General features: G+C 35.9%; 1 protein-coding gene and 1 non-coding gene across 3 annotated transcripts; one reads left to right on the top strand and one right to left on the bottom strand.

The window, feature by feature from the left end:
• Positions 1-540: 540 nt before the first annotated feature.
• On the bottom strand, positions 541-612 carry trnaa-ugc (transfer RNA alanine (anticodon UGC)). Its single transcript has one exon. It is a non-coding gene; the product is annotated as a tRNA-Ala (tRNA).
• Positions 613-817: 205 nt separating this feature from the next.
• Positions 818-19,421, top strand: simc1 (SUMO interacting motifs containing 1). Of its 2 annotated transcripts, none has more exons than XM_087282031.1 (10): positions 818-1,157; positions 5,419-6,429; positions 7,654-7,907; positions 11,088-11,157; positions 11,234-11,397; positions 11,561-11,647; positions 12,073-12,204; positions 13,703-13,859; positions 15,076-15,160; positions 18,761-19,421. In XM_087282031.1, the coding sequence occupies exons 1-10, from the start codon at positions 1,029-1,031 to the stop codon at positions 18,982-18,984; spliced, it is 2,313 nt and encodes a 770-aa protein (XP_087138157.1). In that variant the 5' UTR covers positions 818-1,028; the 3' UTR covers positions 18,985-19,421. The 2 variants fall into 2 exon arrangements, with proteins under 2 accessions (XP_087138157.1, XP_087138158.1); XM_087282032.1 differs by having other exon boundaries at positions 818-1,657.
• The last annotated feature ends 1,771 nt before the right edge of the window (positions 19,422-21,192 follow it).

Genomic DNA, 21,192 nt, shown 5'->3' with positions numbered 1-21,192 from the left:
TCAATCAAAGAGTTTCTGCAGACTATTTTTTATAAAGTGTGAATATAAAACATTCATTCATTTTCTTTTCAGCTTAGTCCCTTTACTAATCCAGGGTCACCACAGCGGAAAGAACCGTCAACTTATCCAACACACGTTTTACACAGCGGATGCCCTTCCAGCTGCAACCCATCTCTGGGAAACATCCATACACACTCATTCACACACACACTCATACGGACAATTTAGCCTACCCAGTTCACCTGTACTGCATATCTTTGGACTGTGGGGGAAACCAGAGCACCCGGAGGAAACCCGGATGAACATGCAAACTCCACACAGAAACGCCAACTAAACCAGTGACCTTCATGCTGTGAGGCAACAGCACTGGCGCAAAAATAATTATTTTTTCACCATCAGAGGCTTGCTATTGTACACGTTGCTGCCATACAACTGTTTAAATGCGTATAAAGGTGATTTTTGCATAAGGGTTCCCTTTAAAATCTCGTTCACTAAAAGTTCACCATTTGGCTTAACATTAGCCCTTTTCGCTAGAAAAAGTGGAGATGCCGGGGATTGAACCCGGGGCCTCATACATGCAAAGCATGCGCTCTACCACTGAGCTACATCCCCATGTGAGGAACATCAGAAAACTAGCCTATTCAATACCAATAGAACAGTAGGCGGACAAACTACTTTAATCGTGTACAGAAGAACCAAACATCATATCTACACTAACATATATAAATAAACAGCTACAGTGCATAAAATACAGCACACATCACAACATAGCTAACGTTACTTCCGCATAAACCGAGAGAGTTAGCCAGCTAGCATCACACTTGCGGAAGTTCCTCCTCCATCACGTCCTGCAATAGTGAAACCATAACATGTCTACCACAGTATTGACATTTACCTCCGTGTTTTGTTTTCCTAGAGGCTTTTCGACAACTATCAACTCATGCAACGACTCTTTTAATCGATCTGCTGTGTTTTTCCAGTTCTCCGTCAACACAAACATGAGTAAAGAGACTGGCTGAGGCTCAGTTATGGAGGACATTATCTGTGTCAGCTCGGGTAGCGATGAGGACTCTGATTTAGAGGTTATAAGTAGTTATAAAGAAGACAAAGAAGATGCAGTTCCGTTCATCCGAGCAGAATGGCTTCCAGTTACACCTGTAAGTTTACAAGCTTGTATTTATCAGAGCTTTTTAAATAAGCCTTATCGGTTTCTTATAGTCTCAATTGATCACTTTTATGTGTTTTAGCTATGCAAAAGGGGATTTGTTTGTATTACTGTGCGTGAACTTTTAATGCAGAGCACGCGCACAATATTGCAGGAGGTTGGTGGTGCGCGCGCAGCTACCTAACTTTTTGATCGCTCGTTAAACAAAAATACAACATTCAATTTAAAAACACACACATTATTAAGTATCTATTTATTATTATTTCAATTGTCCTAATTCTGTAGTTATACCTTTTATAATAAATCGATAAATCATCAACAATTTGACATTGTGTGTACATAATATTAGTTGCATTTGGCCTGTATCGTATAACCATACAGTACAAGCGTTGGCGGTTCTTTCGGAATGAGTGATTCTGATTGGTCAGTTGGACAATACAACCGCGAAAACTAACGTTCGTGACGTGTTCTTTCTCAACGCCTTCAGTACAAGTAAGTTTAAATATTGTTTAATTCGTGATTTTTAATCATAGGCTATATTAATGTATTTATTTTGACATGTAGCAGTAATTAGTTTTTCCTTTTTGCTTAATAAACCCCTTCAAGAAGACTTAATTACCTCAGCGTGTTACCTTTTAAAAACGGTTTGTTTATATATGCTATTAGTATGGCCAGACAGTCAGCGGACATTTTTAGCTATTTCTGCAGAGGATTTTGTAAAAAATCTGCAGAATTATAAATGAATTTTTAAATACATCAGATGAACCTTTTCATATTAGTCAATATTATTACTGTAACTAATTTAAAAACTGAATAAATATAAATTTACGCACATTTATACATGTAAATAAATAGACTCAATGATGGGCTAAAAATCTGCGTAAATCTTTGGATTTCTCCGCACCCAGATTTTGTATGGGCCAAGCTATTAATTACATATAGAGTGCAAGAGTCTGATTTTGAAGTTATAAAAACCTCTATTTAAATATTAACAAACTATTAATCCTTTTAAAGCTGTGTGGTTTTACAAATTTGATCATTGCTTTGTAGGAAATATTATGTAGTGATAACAATTTATTAATTTGTATCTAGGTATGCGCCGGTATAAGTTTCTGACGGTATGATAACCTTTGATAAAAATATCACGGGGCGACGCAGTGGAGCAGTAGGTAGTGCTGTCGCCTCACAGCAAGATTATTATTTATTTAGGATATGAGTTTTCACATTCTGACTCCAGTATCTCATTATTTAATTATTAAAATTACTATAATTAAATTAAATATTCTTGAGAATAAAATATAATGTGTGTTCTTTGGAAGAGTGTACTTGCATTGTATTGATATAAAGTTGTCATTCTGGCATTATATAATGAGTGACATAAATTTACAGCAAGAAGGTCGCTGGTTTGAGCCTCGACTAGGTCAGTTGGCGTTTCTGTGTGGAGTTTGCATGTTTTCCCTGCATTCGCGTAGGTCTCCTCCGGGTGCTCCGGTTTCCCCCACAGTACAAAGACATATGGTACAGGTGAATTGGGTAAGCTAAATTGTCCGTAGTGTATGAGTGTGAATGAGTGTGTGTGGATGTTTCCCAGGGATGGGTTGCGGCTGGAAGGGCAACAGCTGTGTAAAACATAATGTATACTGGATAAGTTGGTGATTCATTCCAAAACTAATGACCAAGCCGAAAAGAAAATGTATGAATAATATAATATAATGTAATGTAATGTAATGTAATATAATATATTATAATATAATATAATATAATATAATATAATATAATATAATATAATATAATATAATATAATATAATATAATTTAATATAATATTATATAATATAATATAATGAAATGTAATATAATATAATATAATATAATATAATGTACTGTAATATAATATAACGTAATGTACTGTAATATAATATATTATAATATAATATAATATAATAAAATATAATATAATATAATGAAATGAAATATAATATAATATAATACAATATAATATAATGTACTGTTATATAATATAATGTAATGTACTGTAATATAATATATTATAATATAATAAAATATAATATAATATAATATAATATAATATAATATAATATAATGTAATATATTATAATATAATATAATATAATATAATATAATATAATATAATATAATGTAATAGTTGTTGTAAAAAAATAAATGATGAAAGAAGAAGAGAGAACCCAGTCCAGGGGACTCGAAACAAGCAGAATTCCTTTATTAAGACTCCTTTATCTGCAGTCATACAGCTTCTTCTAGAAGTCCATGTGTCTTCAGGAGCCCACTGGAGCTCCGCAGTCGGCAAGTTCTATCACAAGTCTGAATTAAGACAAAGCTGTTCTGTCTATAAAATGTGTTCTTAGGAGGAGGGGAGATGGCTAAAGAAAGCATGCAAATTCAGTTTTGGAGTCAGCATGATACTGGCATATAGATGTTAAAAACTGGCCCAGCTACTGATCACACAAGTTAATCAACAAAGGGTTTCTGTGGCATAAAAGCAACACCAGAAGACAAAGGCAGAGTCGTATAAAGCATTTGCATCACTTTGGCTTAGCCTGTAGTCAGAAAGACAAAGGTTAAATGTCCCTCCTAGCTAGGATGTTAATTAAATGATATAATTAAAAACCAAAGAATAGAACTTTTCAGTTATATGTAGATTATTGTTCATTTGAAATTAGCTTATATAAAATTTATATTTCCACATATACATGAACTAAAATGGAGAAATAAAAAAATATAAAAAATATTATTAGAAAGCAATGAAAGTCAACACTGTGAGTAAATAAGAATAAAATAAAAAGGCCAAAAAACCACAAAGATAAAACAATAAACAATGTAGATTGAAAAATATGTCAGTAATAAAATAATAAAACAGATCATGTAACCTAATAAAAATAATAACCCTGATTTTTACTCACAATTTGCTTTGCTGTCCAGTTGTCATTTTCTGAAGAAAAAAAAGTTTTTCTTTGAAATTTGGATTATACGGAACCCCGGAAGGGACGTAGTGGAGGAGAAAAAATTGGCTGGGTGAAAAAAAAGGGTGAACGAAAAAAAATGGGTGGGAGGAATATATATATTTGCGTTCTCTCGCAAAGTTTTGCGTTCCCCATGCAAAAATGTTTTGCGTTCCCTTGCAAAGTTTTGCGTCATCTTGCAAAGATGTTTTGCGATCCCTCGCAAAACTGTTTCTCCACAAACACTTCCTGTTCACTTCACTCACATAAACCCTCCTGTTTTTGCCAAATTCTCCCATATTTTACCATTCTACCCCACTTTTTTTAATATGCAATATATATGCAACCTCTAAACCAGTGAATGCATGTATAAAGCGCTGACTGACAGACGCGCTCCGTACAATAAACTGATCCTAGATCAGCGTCTGAACGCGCCATTTAAAGTGACACCTCTGTTATCAAACAAGTGAGCAGCAAATGAATCTCATGTTTTTTTTTTGTTTGATAACAGAGATGTCTCTGTAAGAATGCACAGACCAATAATGAAAGCGTTCCATTACTTTAGAAAGTGTTTGTGCTCATTTAAGAGAAAATTAGCTGTTTAAAATAAAATATGCAGGAGGGAGATGTTTACATATTATTCAGTGTATTTGTCTGTTTAAACTGAACTGGGATCAGTTTATTGTACGGAGCGTGTCTGTCAGTCAGCACTTATACATGCTAATTCAGAGGTTGCACATGAAAGACGACGATCGACGCACAGTATTAATGTAAAGAAAGTGGGGTAGAATGGTAAAATATGGGAGAATTTTGGCAAAAAAGGGAGGGTTTACGTGAGTGAAGTGAACAGGAAGTGTTTGTGGAGAAACAATTTTGCGAGGGAACGCAAAACATCTTTGCGAGATAACGCAAAACTTTGCGAGAGAACGCAAAAACTTAGAAATATATATATATTTTTTTCACCTATTTTTTTTCACCCAGCCAATTTTCCATTTTTCAATCCTCCACTACGTCCCTTCCGGGGTTCCGTAGGATGAAATACTATCATTGGATGAAATAAATTATCTATATAATAGATAATATAATAGAAATGTCTGCTTCTTTTTTCTATTCATTATAGTTCATGGAAATTCAGCTTTTAGTCAGTGAAAGTCAGGGAAAAATCATGTAATTTGACATTTGGATCAGACTGTAACTCAATTTCATCAAACACCACAAATCCATGTCAGGTCTTTCACTATATTTCTCATAACTTTTCTCTTTTTAATCTCAGGTTCTCATCGATATCACAGACCACAATTTCACCCCTCCAAGGCGAAGAAGCTCCAGAAGAAAACCCTGCACCGCCATAAACATCATAGATCTAAGTGAAGAAGACGCTCCAGACGACATCGATGTGGTGCAAACAGACAAAACAGCGCCATCTTTTGGAAAACCTCTCCAATCTCAAAAAGATTATATAAGGAGTTTTGTGCCCTCAATCGGCGAGGACAACACAGATGTGCTCAGAAGTGCTCAAGACACAAATTATAATTCAATCCCATCATCCCAGCATTTAAGTTGGGACAAAACATTAGATCACTTCAGCTCCGATAGCATCAGAGATCCTTGCAAAAGTGAGTCTGAAGTATTTAAGAACTCTACAGCAGATGCATCGCAGAACACTAAAGACACAGAGAACCAATGGGAAAAAGATGATGATCGCTCTCCTTATAGTCTAGATAGTCAGAATTATTGTCCAAGTGAAGTAGACGATTATCTCTTCTCGGATTCATCCAGTAAGTCTGAATATAATCATCATCACTTTAAAACACACAACAGTCAGGAGTCACCACAAAATGCTGAGCTTTCTTCGGAGAACGTGTCAATTCGCAATGCACTTTTATTAAAGGAGGACAAAGAGACGATGGATGTTACTGAAAATTGTCAGGTTCATCCTAAATGTTCTTTAAATACCTCATTCTTTCCTTGCTGGAGCCCTGAGCAAACGCCCAGACAGAGTAAACCCAACAGTCCCACCTCCACAGAGATTTTAGCCAGCGATACAGCGGCGCTTTCACCAGATTTTTCCACGCCGAGTTCACCCAACAGCTCTTTTAGTCTCCTGAACTCACAGCCCGGATCACCAGAAAACTCTCCTGTCAGGGTTTGGGAGACGAGGAGTGACTGTGAAGATAATGCGGTGTCGGATTATGATGGAAAAAGTGCACAAGAGACGCAACGCATCTGTCTGGCTCAGTACAGAAAATTGAGTCGGTGCTTTGGTGGGACGGTGCTGCAGACGGTAAGATTGCAGATTTATTATTGGGGTTTGTAAGGTCATGGAAATCCTGGGAAATTCTTGAAATTTTGACATGGCATTTCCCAGGCCTGGAAAAGTTATGGAAAAGCAGAAAAATACACAAAGTCTAGGAAAAGTCATAGAGTTTTAGTAGTAAAAATGTTTATAAACCCTGTAAATAATATAATATATTATAATATAATATAATTAATACAACAAAATATATTATAATATAATATAATATAATTAATATAATAAAATATATTATAATATAATTAATAAAATAAAATAAACTAAAATAGAATTGAATAGAATAGAATAGAATTAATAGAATAGAATTAATAGAATAGAATAATAAAATAGAATGGTAACATTTTTAAAATAAGGTTGTATTAATTCATGTATTTACTAACATGAACAAACAATGAACAATATCTTTATTACAGAAAGATACAGGGGAAACCCACGCGAATGCAGGGAGAACATGCAAACTCCGCACAGAAACGCCAACTGAGCCGAGTGTATTTATATATACATAATAAATATACACAGTACACACATTTATTATGTCAAAACAAACTTTTATTTTGGATGTGATTAAGCACAATTATCTTTTGCCAGCACAAAATATAATAGAATAGAATATAGTATAATATAAAAAACATGAATTAAAATGGAGAAATAAAAATTTGATAAAATTTTTATTAGAAAACCATAAAATATGGTAACACTGTGAGTAAATAAGAATAAAATATAAAAGGACAAAAATAAAGATAAATAATTAGGAAAAACATACAAAAAGATTAAAATAAACAATAAACAAGTCATATCTTTTAATTTAATAGAAACAATAATCTGATTTCAGTCACAAAAGACGAATTTGTCTTTCGAATGAAACAGAGATTTATTATAAAAGAAATACATTTTACCTTCTAAATATTACAGACAACTAGTGCTGCATGATATTAGAAAATTCTGACATTTTGTTTTGCTGCGATATACAATATATTGCGATATGAAAATTATTTCACCTGATGATTTGGAAATAATTTATTTAGATTGACTGCGGTTGATCAAGCCTTTTCTATGCAGTGCATCTGCATAAATTATAATTAATTACAATACAAAAATTACAAAAATTTAATATTTTTTTACAAATCAAAACATTTTCTGAAATCTAACAATATCCTCAGTGAAATATATTTGATTTTCTGTTGTTTTGAATAGCATGAGGATGAGGATGAAGATGAACACTATGGTCCGGCGGAGCCTCTGTGTCGTCAGAGCCTCAGTCTGGTCTACAGCACTATAGAGGAGAATTACCCAGAAGGCACTCTTCAGCTGCTCTCCGACTTCATCCAGCCGCGTTATTACCCACCGCTGGACATCACCACACATCTGCTTAGAGGAGTTTTCCTGGACCCGCAAACCACTGATGTGCTCACCGTAGAGGCCTTTAACTTACTGATGAAGACTCAGAGGTGAGCAGGAATAATTCAAATCACTTCATCTTTATTTCTATAGCACCTTTTACAATGTAGATTGTGTCAAAGCAGCTTCGCATAGATGAAGATAAGATATTTTTAACTGTGGAAAATCCCAGCAATTCAGGCAGGCAGGAGTGTAGTGTAGTGTAGAATGCTAGTGTAGTTCTAGTGAAGGCTGGGATACACCAAACTGACGCCAAACAGCTAACTCCAATGAAACCAAACTGTGTTGTTGCCTCACGTTGACTCGGGTCTGGACCAAAATGCTGTGCGTTAACACACCAAACAGACGGCAGCTGACTGTAATGCAAAAAAATGCTTTTCTTGCTTAGATTTCTAATCCAAATATTTAAAAGTACTTATTTAAGAAGCATTTTCTAGACAAGCAAAAACAGTGTCTCATTTTCTGATATAATGTCAAAATTAAATGAGTCTTTAAAGTATAAAATTGTACCATCCACTGGGCTTTACAAAACTGATTAAAGGTGCTGTGGTGCTTTCTGGTTATTAAATTATTATTATTATTATTTATTAAGCTCCAATGAGCTTATCATATGCCTGTAACCTTACATAGGTTTTGACACTTTGTTGCTGATTTAAGCTGGTTCTTTCTGGTTTTAGCTGGTCATGAGCTGGTTTAAACTGGTTCTGGCTGGTCAAGAGTTGGTTTAAACTGGTTCTTCTTGGTCATGAGCTAGTTTTTATAAAACAAGCAAAATAATCTGCGAATGGAGTAAGAAAAATTATCTTGTTTCAAAGTGATAAACATATGGAGTCAGTTAAGACTCAAAAGAAATTCAAGCAAAAGACTGGATGTACACATGCGTGGCCAAATTCATGTGCATAAAACCAAAATCACGTGCGTAAAATATTTATTTATATTTACAAAAACAATTCACGTGCACAAAATAAAAATACATTTTCATAAAATACATTTCACAAATGCAAAATACCATTTGCAAATGTTTAAGAGTGTACAAACAGTTTTGAATGTTTGAAACTTTCGAGTTCATCCTGAGAATGTGCAAATCCTGTTTTTTTGAGACTGTCCTGGCGGAAGCAGGCAACTCGTACCTTTCAGCCAATCAGATAAGAGCTGTATTCAATGAAACCCACTCTACGCTCCTTTTGCGCACTCTTTTCCTCTCCAGCTTGGTGAATTCTCTGAATTTCACTGACTAAAAACTTAATTTACATTACATCTAATGAATATAAACAGGCTGTTGTTGTGCTTTAGTTGCCTAATATGTCAAATATTAATATATATAATATTAAGAGTTTTCTCCACCGTGTATATTACGAATTACCTATGAGAACCGCGTATTATGCACATATAGACTGTAACCGCGGCTGTTCTTCCTGCGTGACTCATCGGTGAACTCATCTGTCTTTCATTTCTAAAGCCAATCGCAGCTCTTTCTGTTGAGCAGGTGAAGACAATAGCCCCTTTCAGACATACAGACCTTTCCGTAAAATTACCGGCAATTTTCCGGAAAGGTTGTATGTGTGAACAGGCCCTTTTTGAAAATACCGGTAAATTCGTTCTGGCTATTTTCCGGAAAGAGAAGTTGTAACATTACCGGCAATTTGCCGGAATGCTGCGCTGTGTGAACGCAGAAGGAAGATTACCGGAAAGAGCGCGTCCACGTCTAGAACGTGCTGACGTGAGACACCTGCTTTAGCCAATCAGAACAGTCAGACGCATTCACGTGCGCGCGGTTTATGAGAATAAAAGCCTTTGAATATTTTTCCAGACACTTTTAGCTGCTAGATGTTATTCAGATAACATTTCTATGTTCCTTCTTTATGCTAACTGTGTAAATAATTATCGATAAAATGTTTATGATAATCCGTTGTTTGTTTACCTTCAAGCTTTGCGTGTGCCCGTGAGCGCCCATAGCGCCAGCACACACACATATCATGAACATCTCGACATGCGAACGTGTTTCTCTATGTTTTCAATGGAGTTGTACTCAATACTGATCCATCCGAAGAGTTTGTAATGTAGTCAAATGTTTACAAACACAAGCGCAACCGTTTAAAGGTCATTTCTGGTTAATGATGTCAGAATTTACCGGCATTTTGCGGTGGATGTGTGAATGCTCTTTTACGGAAAAATTCCGTAACGTCCTCGCCTGTGTGAACAGCACTTTTTTGAATTTACCGGTAAAGTCGTTCCGGAAATTTTCCGGATATTTACCGGTATCACTGTGTGAAAGGGGCTAATGACCGACCATAGGGGTGTAAGACAGCGCTCAAAAAGGAAGCTGGATAATAATTACTTTAAATTATTAGCTATAAATGCTCGTGCAGTCTTCTGTGCATGATTTAGTGTTTTGTTTGATACATTCAAAAAGAGTGTTTTCTTTGAGCAGGTCAAATTAAAGAGACAGTCCATATATATTGCTACTTGTATTAAAAGACAATATTGTATTACAAATAATATATAAATATTAATATATTTATAGATTTTAATTTTAAAAAATTATTGTGTCGTGAAGAAAAAATCTAATTATGTATGGAAAGCATCATCAATGCACCGATATGCACCGAGATATCAAATTGAACTGAATCCATGGCATGATAATCGTAACCGAACCAAACAGTGAGACCAGTCTAGGTTTACACCCCTAGTTTGGACTGTGGGGGAAACCAGAGCACAAGGAGGTAATCCATGCCAACACTGGGAGAACATGCAGACTCTACACAGAAATGCCAACTGGCCCAGCTGGGACTCGAACCAACGACCTTCGTGCTGTGAGGCTAAAGTGCTAACCAATAAACCATCATGCCACCTGAATATTTCAATCTTATTTTTAATTTTACTCATATTTTTGTTAATCTTATTTTAAAAGTTTTTTTTAATTATTTGCAATTTATTTCATCTTATACTTAAATGCTTTTTCTCTAAGCATTTTTACAGGCCATCTAGAACTTTAAAATGCATAGAACTTTTCCATTCATACAAAAGCTTGTTTATAGTGGAAAATATTTGTATGTTTTTGTTTTAAATGTGTTTCACACTAATAGAAAAAGGTTCACTGGAAGGATCCCTGGGAACTTTGAAAATCACCATTTGAAACCTTGATTCTGAGTGATATTTACAATCATACACAGTCAATAAAAAGGAGTCATTCATGTTTATTATATATTTTATTTTGTGTGTGTTTAAAGATACCACCCTGTGGATGCTTCTACAGTGCCTTGGGATTGGGAACTGATTAAATCCGTTATGAAAGATCAGGTGGGTGCTTTATTAAAAATATTGCTATATTTATGAGTGATGCTTTAATAAATGTTTCACTCCTTCTTGTTTGAAGGATGACACGTGGAGGCTGCGGGCGGAGGTTCAGGTCATGCTTCTGCAGTATGTGCTGCAGGGTTTAGAAGATGACTTTCATCTGAAGCTCAGCACTCAGTGTCTTCAACACTCTCTAGCCAAGAAGGTGCTTTCATGTGGCCCTGAAACATTTGGGCAGGTCAGGTGAGTTACACCAAATACTATAATATACAAAGACTGTTCATTGGCATTACTATGAATGGGGAATAGTACAACACTCAGTATGGCAGCATGAAGTTTTTGTGACTGAGCACAATAATTAACGAATGGCCTTAATAAAGGTGTATTATTTTGTGTTTCTTGTTAGAGATGTAATATCGTGGACGATGAATGCTGCTAAGGAGTCAGTGAAACACTCTAAGGAACATCCAAAGAAAGAAGACCACTATCTTAAGTATATAAATTGCTCTTTTTGTTGATTTATTTTTCATTTTGTTAGTTTTTATTCTACATTATCTGTATGTATTGTATGTTCAAATGCTTGTTTAAGATTTATAAATATGTCCCTTTAGTACAAGCATATGAAGCAATACATAGATAATAATAACAAGAAATATTTTGATCATCAAATCTGCACATTAGAATTATTTTTAAGGGGCCATGTGACGTTGAAGTAATTATGCTGAAAATTCAACTCTGCATGAAATGAATTATATTTAAACAGTTGTTCATGTTGAACAGAATGAATTTCAGAATGCAACTTTTTTGTTCTGTATTTTTTGTATTGTAAGTTATTCTAAAATAATGGAGGTACATGCAACAAAAGGGTAAATAATTTCTTTATATGCAAAATATCAACATTTACATTCTCTGTTACAGAATGGTACTATCTCTTCAGAGAATGTTATCATTGGCTCTGGAAGTGGACAAGGACCCCACCTACAATTCCGACAAACTTTCAGAAGCGCTGATTCGTAGTTTGAACAGATTGTGTTCATGCAGAGAGATGAGGTAAACAATTTTAACTTTATAGAGAAACAATATAATATGTTAAAAATAGCATGTTGGCTGGTAAGGTAGGTTTTGACACTTGTTTGCGGGTTTAAGCTTGTCATGTGCTGGTTCTTTTTTATTTTTGCTGGTTTCTTTCTAGTATTGTGCTGGTCAGAACCAGAAAATAACCAGCTTAAACCAGCTCATGAGCAGTTAGAACCAGAAAGAACCAGCTCATGAGCAGCAAGAACCAGTTTAAACCAGCTCATGAGCATAGAGAATCATAAAAAAAACTCACAAGCAGCCATAACCAGTATAAACCAGCTCATGACCAGCCAGAGCCAGAAAGAACCAGCTTAAATCAGCAATAAAGTGTCAAAACATATCTTACCGGCATATGCTGTTTATTTCATATAAATATACATATATAATACAAAATGCTATCATAAGAGCTTGAACACTATTGAAAATAATAATTAATAATAGTAATTAATTTAATAACTTAATATAGCACCTTTAATCAATAGTTTTACAAATGAGCATACCTGTAACAGTGGATGGCACAATTGTAGATTTTAAAACAAAATGTAAAAATCTAGGGCTGATATTTGATAGTAAATTAACCTTTTAAAATTTAACCAGAAAGAACCACTTTAAACCAGCTCATGACCAGGAAGAACCAGTTTAAACCAATTCATGACCAGAAAGAACCAGTTTAAACCAGCTCATGAGCAGCTAGAGCCTGACAGAACCAGCTCACAAGCAGCAAGCACCAGTTTAAACCAGCTCATGACCAGCCAGAACCAGTTTAAACCAGCTCATGACCAGCCAAAACCAGAAAGAATCAGCTTAAATCAGCAACAAAGTGTCAAAACCTACCTAACAGGCATATGATAAGCTCATTGGAGCTTAATCAATAATATTAATACTTAATAATAATAATTTAATAGCCAGAAAGAACCACAGCACCTTTAATCAGTTTTGTAAAGCACAGTGGATGGTACAATTTTAGACTTTTAAAATAAATGTAAAAATCTGGGGCTGATATTTGATAATAATTTAACCTCAGGATCGTAAGTTAGAAATACAGTTAAAATTAATTTAATTTTTTTTTATTTAAGAAACATTGCACGACACCACCCCACGTTATCTCTTTCAGCTACTGACACTTAGTTTTAGTTTTTCCCAGAAATGACTGTTATGTACTGCTTGCATTTTTAAAAGCTTTTAACTGATTTCATAGTGTCTTATATACTGTATAGTGTTCATTTTACCTTTATTATAATTATTGTCATTCCTTTTGTTTTATCTTCTGCATAAAGCACTTTGTACATTTAAATATGCCATATAAATATAGTAACAATACAGAACATACATGACAACCAATTATAAAAATGTATATAAAGGATACACAATCAAAAAAGCTAACCTAAATACTAATGTTCTCACAATGTTGTTGCTGCTGTTTGTATTGCAGCAGTGCATTTATGTGTGCTCTCTTCTCGTTGTCTGTTAGACTCTTACTGTTGAATACTCTGGAGAGCAAGCTGCTGAAATGCAAGCTGTTGAATCTGCTCCTGGACGAGACTTGTTCACAGAAGACAGCTTTGCCTATGTCTCTAAGCCTGATTCTGCACTACCTCAAGAGCTCCACGCTGGCCTCAGACCCCTCCGTAAGAGACCATGCGTTTTATTTTTAAATTGTATTGCAGATTATGACACTTCTCCCTGGAATACTCGATTTTGATAGGCCAGTCATGACATTCCAAGTTCAAGTTCATTTATTTATAAAGCACATTTAAAAGCAGTCACAAGACTGACCAAAGTGCTGTACATAAGACAAGGTAAAAATAAAAAGAAAGAATATAAAGACATAGAAGCAAGGCAAGAGAAACATCTGTATTTACAAATGTAAAAAGTTAGCGGTAGAACGAACTATTAAAATAATCTTAAAAAGCCAAGCTAAAAAGGTACGTATGGAGCCATTTTAATCTCAAGGGGCAAGGTGTTCCACAACCGAGGACCCGCCACAGAGAAAGCTCTGTCCCCTCTACGTTTCAGCCTAGACTACGGAACTGAAAGAAGATTCTGCTCACTTGACCTAAGAGATCTCACAGGAGTGTAAAGAAGAAGCAGCTCTGAGAGATAGGATGGGGCTAGATTATAGAGGGATTTATAAACTTGTAAAATCACTTTAAAATCAATTCTGAATTGCACAGGCAGCCAATGAAAGCCTTTTAGAAGAGGGAAAATGTGTTCATATTTTCTGCTATTACAAATAAATCTAGCAGCAGCATTTTGGACCAACTGAAGACGAGAAACCTGGGATTTTGACATGCCACAATAAAGTGCATTGCAATAGTCTAACCGTGATGTATTGAATGCGAGGACAGCCATCTCTAGAGTGGTGGGATTTAAAAAGTGTTTAACTTTAGACAGCAGACGTAGTTGATAAAAACTGGCGCCAATAACCGAACTGATCTGTTTGTCGAGTTTCCAAGGTATGTTATTGTCAGTTAACAACCGATTAAACTAATAACACAGACTGTTTCTTTTATCTTTGACGTGATGACAGTACATACTATTTGACTAGATATTTTTATACTTGTATTAAATTTAAAATAAAGTGCAATTTAAATGCTTTACTAGGTTAATTAGGCGAGTTCGGGTAATTAGGCAAGTAGAATGATGGTTTGTTCTGTAGACAATCAAAACAAATATTGCTTAAGGGGGCTATTCCACTGGGTTCATTCCACTGTGGCGACCTCTATAATAGAGATTAAGCTGAAGGAATATGAATGAAAACATAATATCTGGAAATGCACAATAGCAGCACTTTTACATGTTGCAGTGTTAGTGTATACATAAGCTGAACTGATCTTTCTGCAGGACGGAGCAGAGAAGTGGAGAAAATGGGATGAACTGCTCCAGCTTTTGTGGATGCTGCTGCTCAGCTATGATGAAGTGATGACAGGTGACTATCTACTTCTAATGGCTTTCTCTTTTCAGCAAATATCAAGTGGAAGTTTAAACAATTCCCCTAGAAATGAAAGGTGTCTTTTAATTATTTTGTATTGTTTATTGAAGATAAATATATATACTGAGCTTGCAAAATGGATAGCTTGGCGTCTCAGGGCTATTTTGTTTTCCAGTCAGGCTAGCAAAATTTTATGCACCCTGTCTGTTAGACCGTGGTAATGGAAGTAAAACTATAGCATATTACAATAAATAAAAAAATTAATTAAAAAATAGAGAATCAGCAGCTCCAAGTCCGAGGCCATGGTGCTCCACCGGAAAAAGGTGGTTTGCCATTTCCAGATTGGAGAAAACTTCTCACCCCAGGTGGAGGAGTTTAAGTATCTCGGGGTTTTGTTCACGAGTGAGGGAAGGATGGACCGTGAGATTGACAGGTGGATTGGTGCAGCGGCAGCAGTAATGCGATCGATGTACCGGTCCGTTGTGGTAAAGAAGGAGCTCAGCCGAAAGTCAATGCTTTCGATTTATTGGTCATTCAACGGTCCTACTCTCACCTATGGTCATGAGCTTTGGGTGACAAACTACAAGCTTTACATGTTTATATCGATTTTACATCTCCTAAACGTGAATTTTGTCACTGTTTTAGAGCACACTAACATATAGATGTCCTTAAAACTAACAGACTAAAGCTAACTTCTAATTATTTTCTAGTTTAATTTCTCGGGACTTTTAAAAAGTCTTAAATTCACTGAAATATGGTGTTTTAGGTCCTGAATAATTTTAAACAGGTCTTAATTTCCCTTTGGCCATGTAAAGCCACAACAATCCATCTAAAAAAAGTTTAATGAAAGATGCATTATTTACTCTATTTACCAATATGGTTTAATCATCAATCACCTTCCTTGAAAAAAAAGTTTATTAGTTATTAATAGCGTATTTTTAGCTAACTGGTGAGGACACTGACTTGGACACACTGTTGTGCATACATTTAGTTTATTATTTTATAATATTTAAATTGTTTTTCTTAAAAGTTTTTTTTATTAAATCTTTTTTTTTTTTTTAATTAAAACATTATTTTTATTAAATCTTTAAAAAAAATAAATAAATTTGAAACAGATTTTTTTTAAAGTTCCCAGGTTCTGCTGACTGCAATCTCTGAATTTTCATTGGCAATCTTAAGCCAATTGATTTGAGTTGTTTTGGTTCAATTTGGATTTTCCCCATTCCTCAGCCGTTGCAGAGCCCGGTGGACCAGCAGACTAGCTCCAGCTTGGCCTCCGCTGGTCCTTTAAACGTTTATAAAACTTTTCTCAGTGGTTAGCACTGTCATCTCAAAGCAAAAAGGTTGCTGGTTCGAGAACCGGCTGATTGTCATAGCAGCGTCAGCCAATAAAGTTAGTCCGCAATTGGCTACTGTCTAAGCTGGGGTATTTGCATAAAGCGATATGATTGGCTGATGCTTTCGTTGGCGCTTAAACACTTGAGAAAACTTCTGCAGCGAGCAGACAGACCCACAATTCAGTTCGGCAATGCTTGATGTGGCCCATTCAAAGTGAAAGGGAAGCATTGAAGCCCAGTGTAAATGTGATGTTAGCCCTGTTTAAGTCTAAAATTTTGTTCATAATGGTCTTAAAGGTCCCATAAAATTAAAATATAACTTTTTAGATGTTAGTATCAGTATTGTTAGTATTAAGAATATCTATAAGCTAATGTGCTCCAAAACAGTGACAAAATCTGCCATATATAGAAGATATAAAACTGAAACACAGTGAACATACAAGGCTTGTAGCTTGTCACTTCCACCTAAATGGATCAATGGCTTTATTTACAGTACGTTACCTCATACTTTAGTTTCTCATCAAATCTTCTGACCAATCAAATGCTCTCTAGTTCAAGTTCAATTTATTTATATAGCACATTTCCAACTGCCACAAGGCCGCACAAAGTGCTTTACAGAGAAAATACAAACAAACTGTATGGGACTAATAAAGGATAACGATTTTCGTTTTAAAACGCATAAGTTTTGCTACGATTACGTCATCCGTCCACACTACGCCGGAGTTCTCGAGCACCGAAAACGGAGCGTTTTGAAAACGCCAGAGAGGCCTTTTTCATTCTAAAATGCTGCTGCTCCGTCTCAGTGTGGATGAGGGAAAACGGAGAAATCTGAAAACGGAGGCGGGACTGCTGAGATTCGCTACCTGATTGGGGCTTTTGTGTCATTGCGTATCCTACCCTTATTCGTCAAGCCCCTATCACATGACTATAACACATGGCTTTAACACTACCGGAAGACAGCTGACTAGCCTTCACTGTAAACAACAACATGGGCACAGAAATGGGAGCGTTGTTTGCACTATTGTCTGTTTTAGGTGCCATTGTGCAGTTATTCATTTGTTACGTTTAGAAACAACTCGACCTCGTCGTCTGTCCACAAAAATACCTCTCTTGCTTTCTTTGCCATCGCGTTTAATGTTTAACTGGCATTTGTTGACTAACAATAACCAAATGCCGAGCAAGACACATGCTTTCTGTTTATACTAGAACGCGCATGCCCAGAGTGCGCGAACGGTCACGTGATATACGTTTTTGGTGGCGTAGTTATGTTCATAGATGCTAGGTGAAATGCTAGTGTGGTCGCGGATCGTTTTTGATCTAAAACGCCGTTTTAAAACTAAAACGCACTTGTGTAAACGGGGCCTAAGAGAGCATAAAAGGTGTAACATAAAAAAAGCAAAAACATTTCCCCTGATTAAAAGATACTACCACAGTTGACCACACTGACACAATTAAGAACAAGACCGTTTGATTGATTGATTGATTCATTCATTTATTCATTTTCTTGTCGGCTTAGTCCCCCTATTAATCCGGGGTCACCACAGCGGAATGACCTGCCAACTTATCCAGCAAGTTTTTACACAGCGGATGCCCTTCCAGCCACAACCCATCTCTGAGAAACATCCACACACACTCATTCACACTCAAACACTACGGACAATTCAGCCTACCCAATTCACCTGTACCGCATGTCATTGGACTGTGGGGGAAACCGGAGCACCCGGAAGAAACCCACGCGAACGCAGGGAGAACATGCAAACTCCACACAGAAACGCAAACTGAGCCGTGGATCAAACCAGCGACCTTCTTGCTGTGAGGCGACAGCACTACCTACTGCGCCACTGCCTCGCCCTGTTTGATATATATCAAGACCATGTAGGGCTTTATACACATAACGCTCTCTAGTATCTGACATGTCCCGCCCCCTTCAAGACACTTCTCATTTGATTTTCATTAGATGCACTTAAGCTCAACCATTTATACTGGCAGAGCTGTAATTAAAATTTAATCATATTGGTTGCTTTAAAAAAGGGGAGGAGCTACACTGGGGAGGAGCTACACTTTTGGTTGACTACATCAAACATCAAATTAAAATGCATATTTCATAGCACTTCACAGGACCTTTAAAAAGGTCTTTAAACGTCTTAGATTTGACTCGGTGAAACCTGCTGAAACCCTGTTTATAGGGAACATACTGATGCTAACAACATAAAAAAAAACATCTTTTAATTTCACAATACCTTTAATGTTTGTTCCTCAGGTCACCTGCGCTGCTCCATCACGAGGCGCTTCGAGAGGATTCAGGCTCCGTCTTGGACTGGTGATGATCAGGTGATGCATTCAGCAGTGAAAGCAGCAGCAGACGCCTTTATATCGCGTGCAGAATTCGACACCGGCCATTCACTGCCCACAGAAATACGGGATTTACTCTCTCAGCTACAAGAACACATAACGGACACGTCCAGTGTTATTTCAAGTCATTAAATCTTGTATATTAACTTTACAGATTTTTTTTAATAAATTATTTTTTATACAATCTGTTTGTTTGTTCACTACACAAAATAATAAAGAGCAAATAAAGATAAAGAAGTATTATTATGCTCTCCTTTTAGAAATGCATGAGAACCAATATGTGCAGTGTTGCGTTTTATAACTTTAAAAAGGTATTTTCCTTTAATATTATCATTACAGTTTGCGTCTGTTTAGTCACTACACTCGTTAGCATTGCTGAGTAATTGCAATTAAAATATTTTGTATTGTAATTAAAATGTTAATGTTTGTATCTGTTCTGTTTTAACTTAAAATGTAAAGTTTTAGTATTATTTGTCATGCCTGTGTTGTTTTAGTTTGAGTTATTTGGAACAGAATGTGTAAATATTGCATTTGCTGAAATAAAATATGTTAATTATTTTTTTTTTTTATTCAGGTGTACTATTTATTGCTTTATTTGTTTTAAAAACAGGGTGTCCGCCGGGTCTTAAAAACATAAAAAATTTGATAAATCAATTTAGAGAAATGTAGGGCCTTTAAAAAGTATTAAATGCTATTTTACAAGGTATTAATTTTTATATCAGTATGCTGAAGTTTATAGGGCAACGTAGTGGCGCAGTAGGTATTGCTGTCGCCTCACAGCAAGAAGGTCGCTGGTTCAAGCCTCGGCTCAGTTGGTGTTTCTGTGTGGAGTTTGCATGTTCTCCCTGCGTTCGTGTGGGTTTCTTCTGGGTGCTCTGGCGGTTTTCCCCACAGTCCAAAGAAATGCCTAACAGTTGATTTGGGTAGGCTAAATTGTTGGTAGTGTATGAGTGTGTGGGTGAATGAGTGTGTGTGTGGATGTTTCCCAGAGATGGGTTGTGGCTGGAAGGGCATCCGCTGCGTAAAAACCTGCTAGATAAGTTGGCGGTTCGTTCCGCTGTGGAGACCCCGGATTAATAAAGGGACTTAGCCAACAAGAAAATGAATGCTGAAGTTTGCCTGAATTTAATCTTTGGAAATGGGATGCTGTTTAGTTTATAAAATCAAACAAATCCTGCTGGATTTGACATCAAGCTGCTTAGTTTACTGCAGTAACCAGGGAAACACTTTTATTCCTGCTGTTGTAAAGGCGCTACCTGCTGGATAAGTTGGCGGTTCATTCCGCTGTGGCGACCCCTGATTAATAAAGGGACTAAGCCGAAGGAAAATGAATGAATGAATGAATGAATAAAATATCAATTTTAATTTATAAGTAATTGTATGGATAACTAATAATATAGATGATGTACTTGTTTTGCCATTCATTCTTTTTCTTTATGGCCTACACCTTTTATTTATCAGGTGTCGCTACAGCGGATTGAACCACCAACTTATCCAGCATATGTTTTATGCAGCTGAGGCCCTTCCAGCTGCAACCCAGTACTGGGAATCACCCACACACACTCATTCACACTCATACACTACGGCCAACTTAGTTGATTAAATTCACCTATAGCGCATGTGTTTGGACTGTGGGGGGAACCGGAGCACCCGGAGGAAACCCACGGCAACACGGGGAGAACATGCAAACTCCACACAGAAATGCCAACTGGCCCAGCCGGGACTTGAACTAGTGACCTTCTTGCTGTGAGGTGTGTGCTAACCACTAAGCCACCGTGACGCCCTTGTTTTGCCACTATAATTATATATTTTTAAAATTTGTGGTCTGGAGATGTAAAACTGTCTTTATTTTTGATTCCTTCACCTTTTATTTTCATTGATTTTTTTATGTTATAGTGTGGAAAATGTTTTTTAAGCCATATTTTGTGAACTTGATGTGGTTATTTACAAGACAGTATTTAAATGAATGAGTTTATTGTTATTATTCTTTTATTGGCATTTAATATTGCATGTTTATTTCATTTATTTTTGTTGGTCTTTTCTTTTTCTTTGTTAGTGTTCTTAATAGTCGCCCTGCTTGATTTAAAATTACAAACGACAATTTATATATATATATATATATATATATATATATATATATATATATATATATATATATATATATATATATATATATATAATTAATTAATTTACTTAAAATAATGATTATGTGTCAAATCCTGTTGAGCTCCAAACCTAGACAGCATCCTGAGCAGCACAGGTGTGTTCTAGGTAGGGATCTCAGTAGAGGTTGAGACGGGAGCTGGAGGATAAGGGCTCATGGATGGACTCTTGTTTTTT

The sequence above is a fragment of the Danio rerio genome, chromosome 14 (genome assembly GCF_052040795.2).
Source record: "Danio rerio strain M-AB ecotype USA chromosome 14, GRCz13ab, whole genome shotgun sequence".
NCBI lineage: Eukaryota > Metazoa > Chordata > Actinopteri > Cypriniformes > Danionidae > Danio > Danio rerio.
The sequence above is the reverse complement of the archived record's forward strand: the minus strand, read 5'-3'. Positions and strand labels throughout refer to the sequence as shown.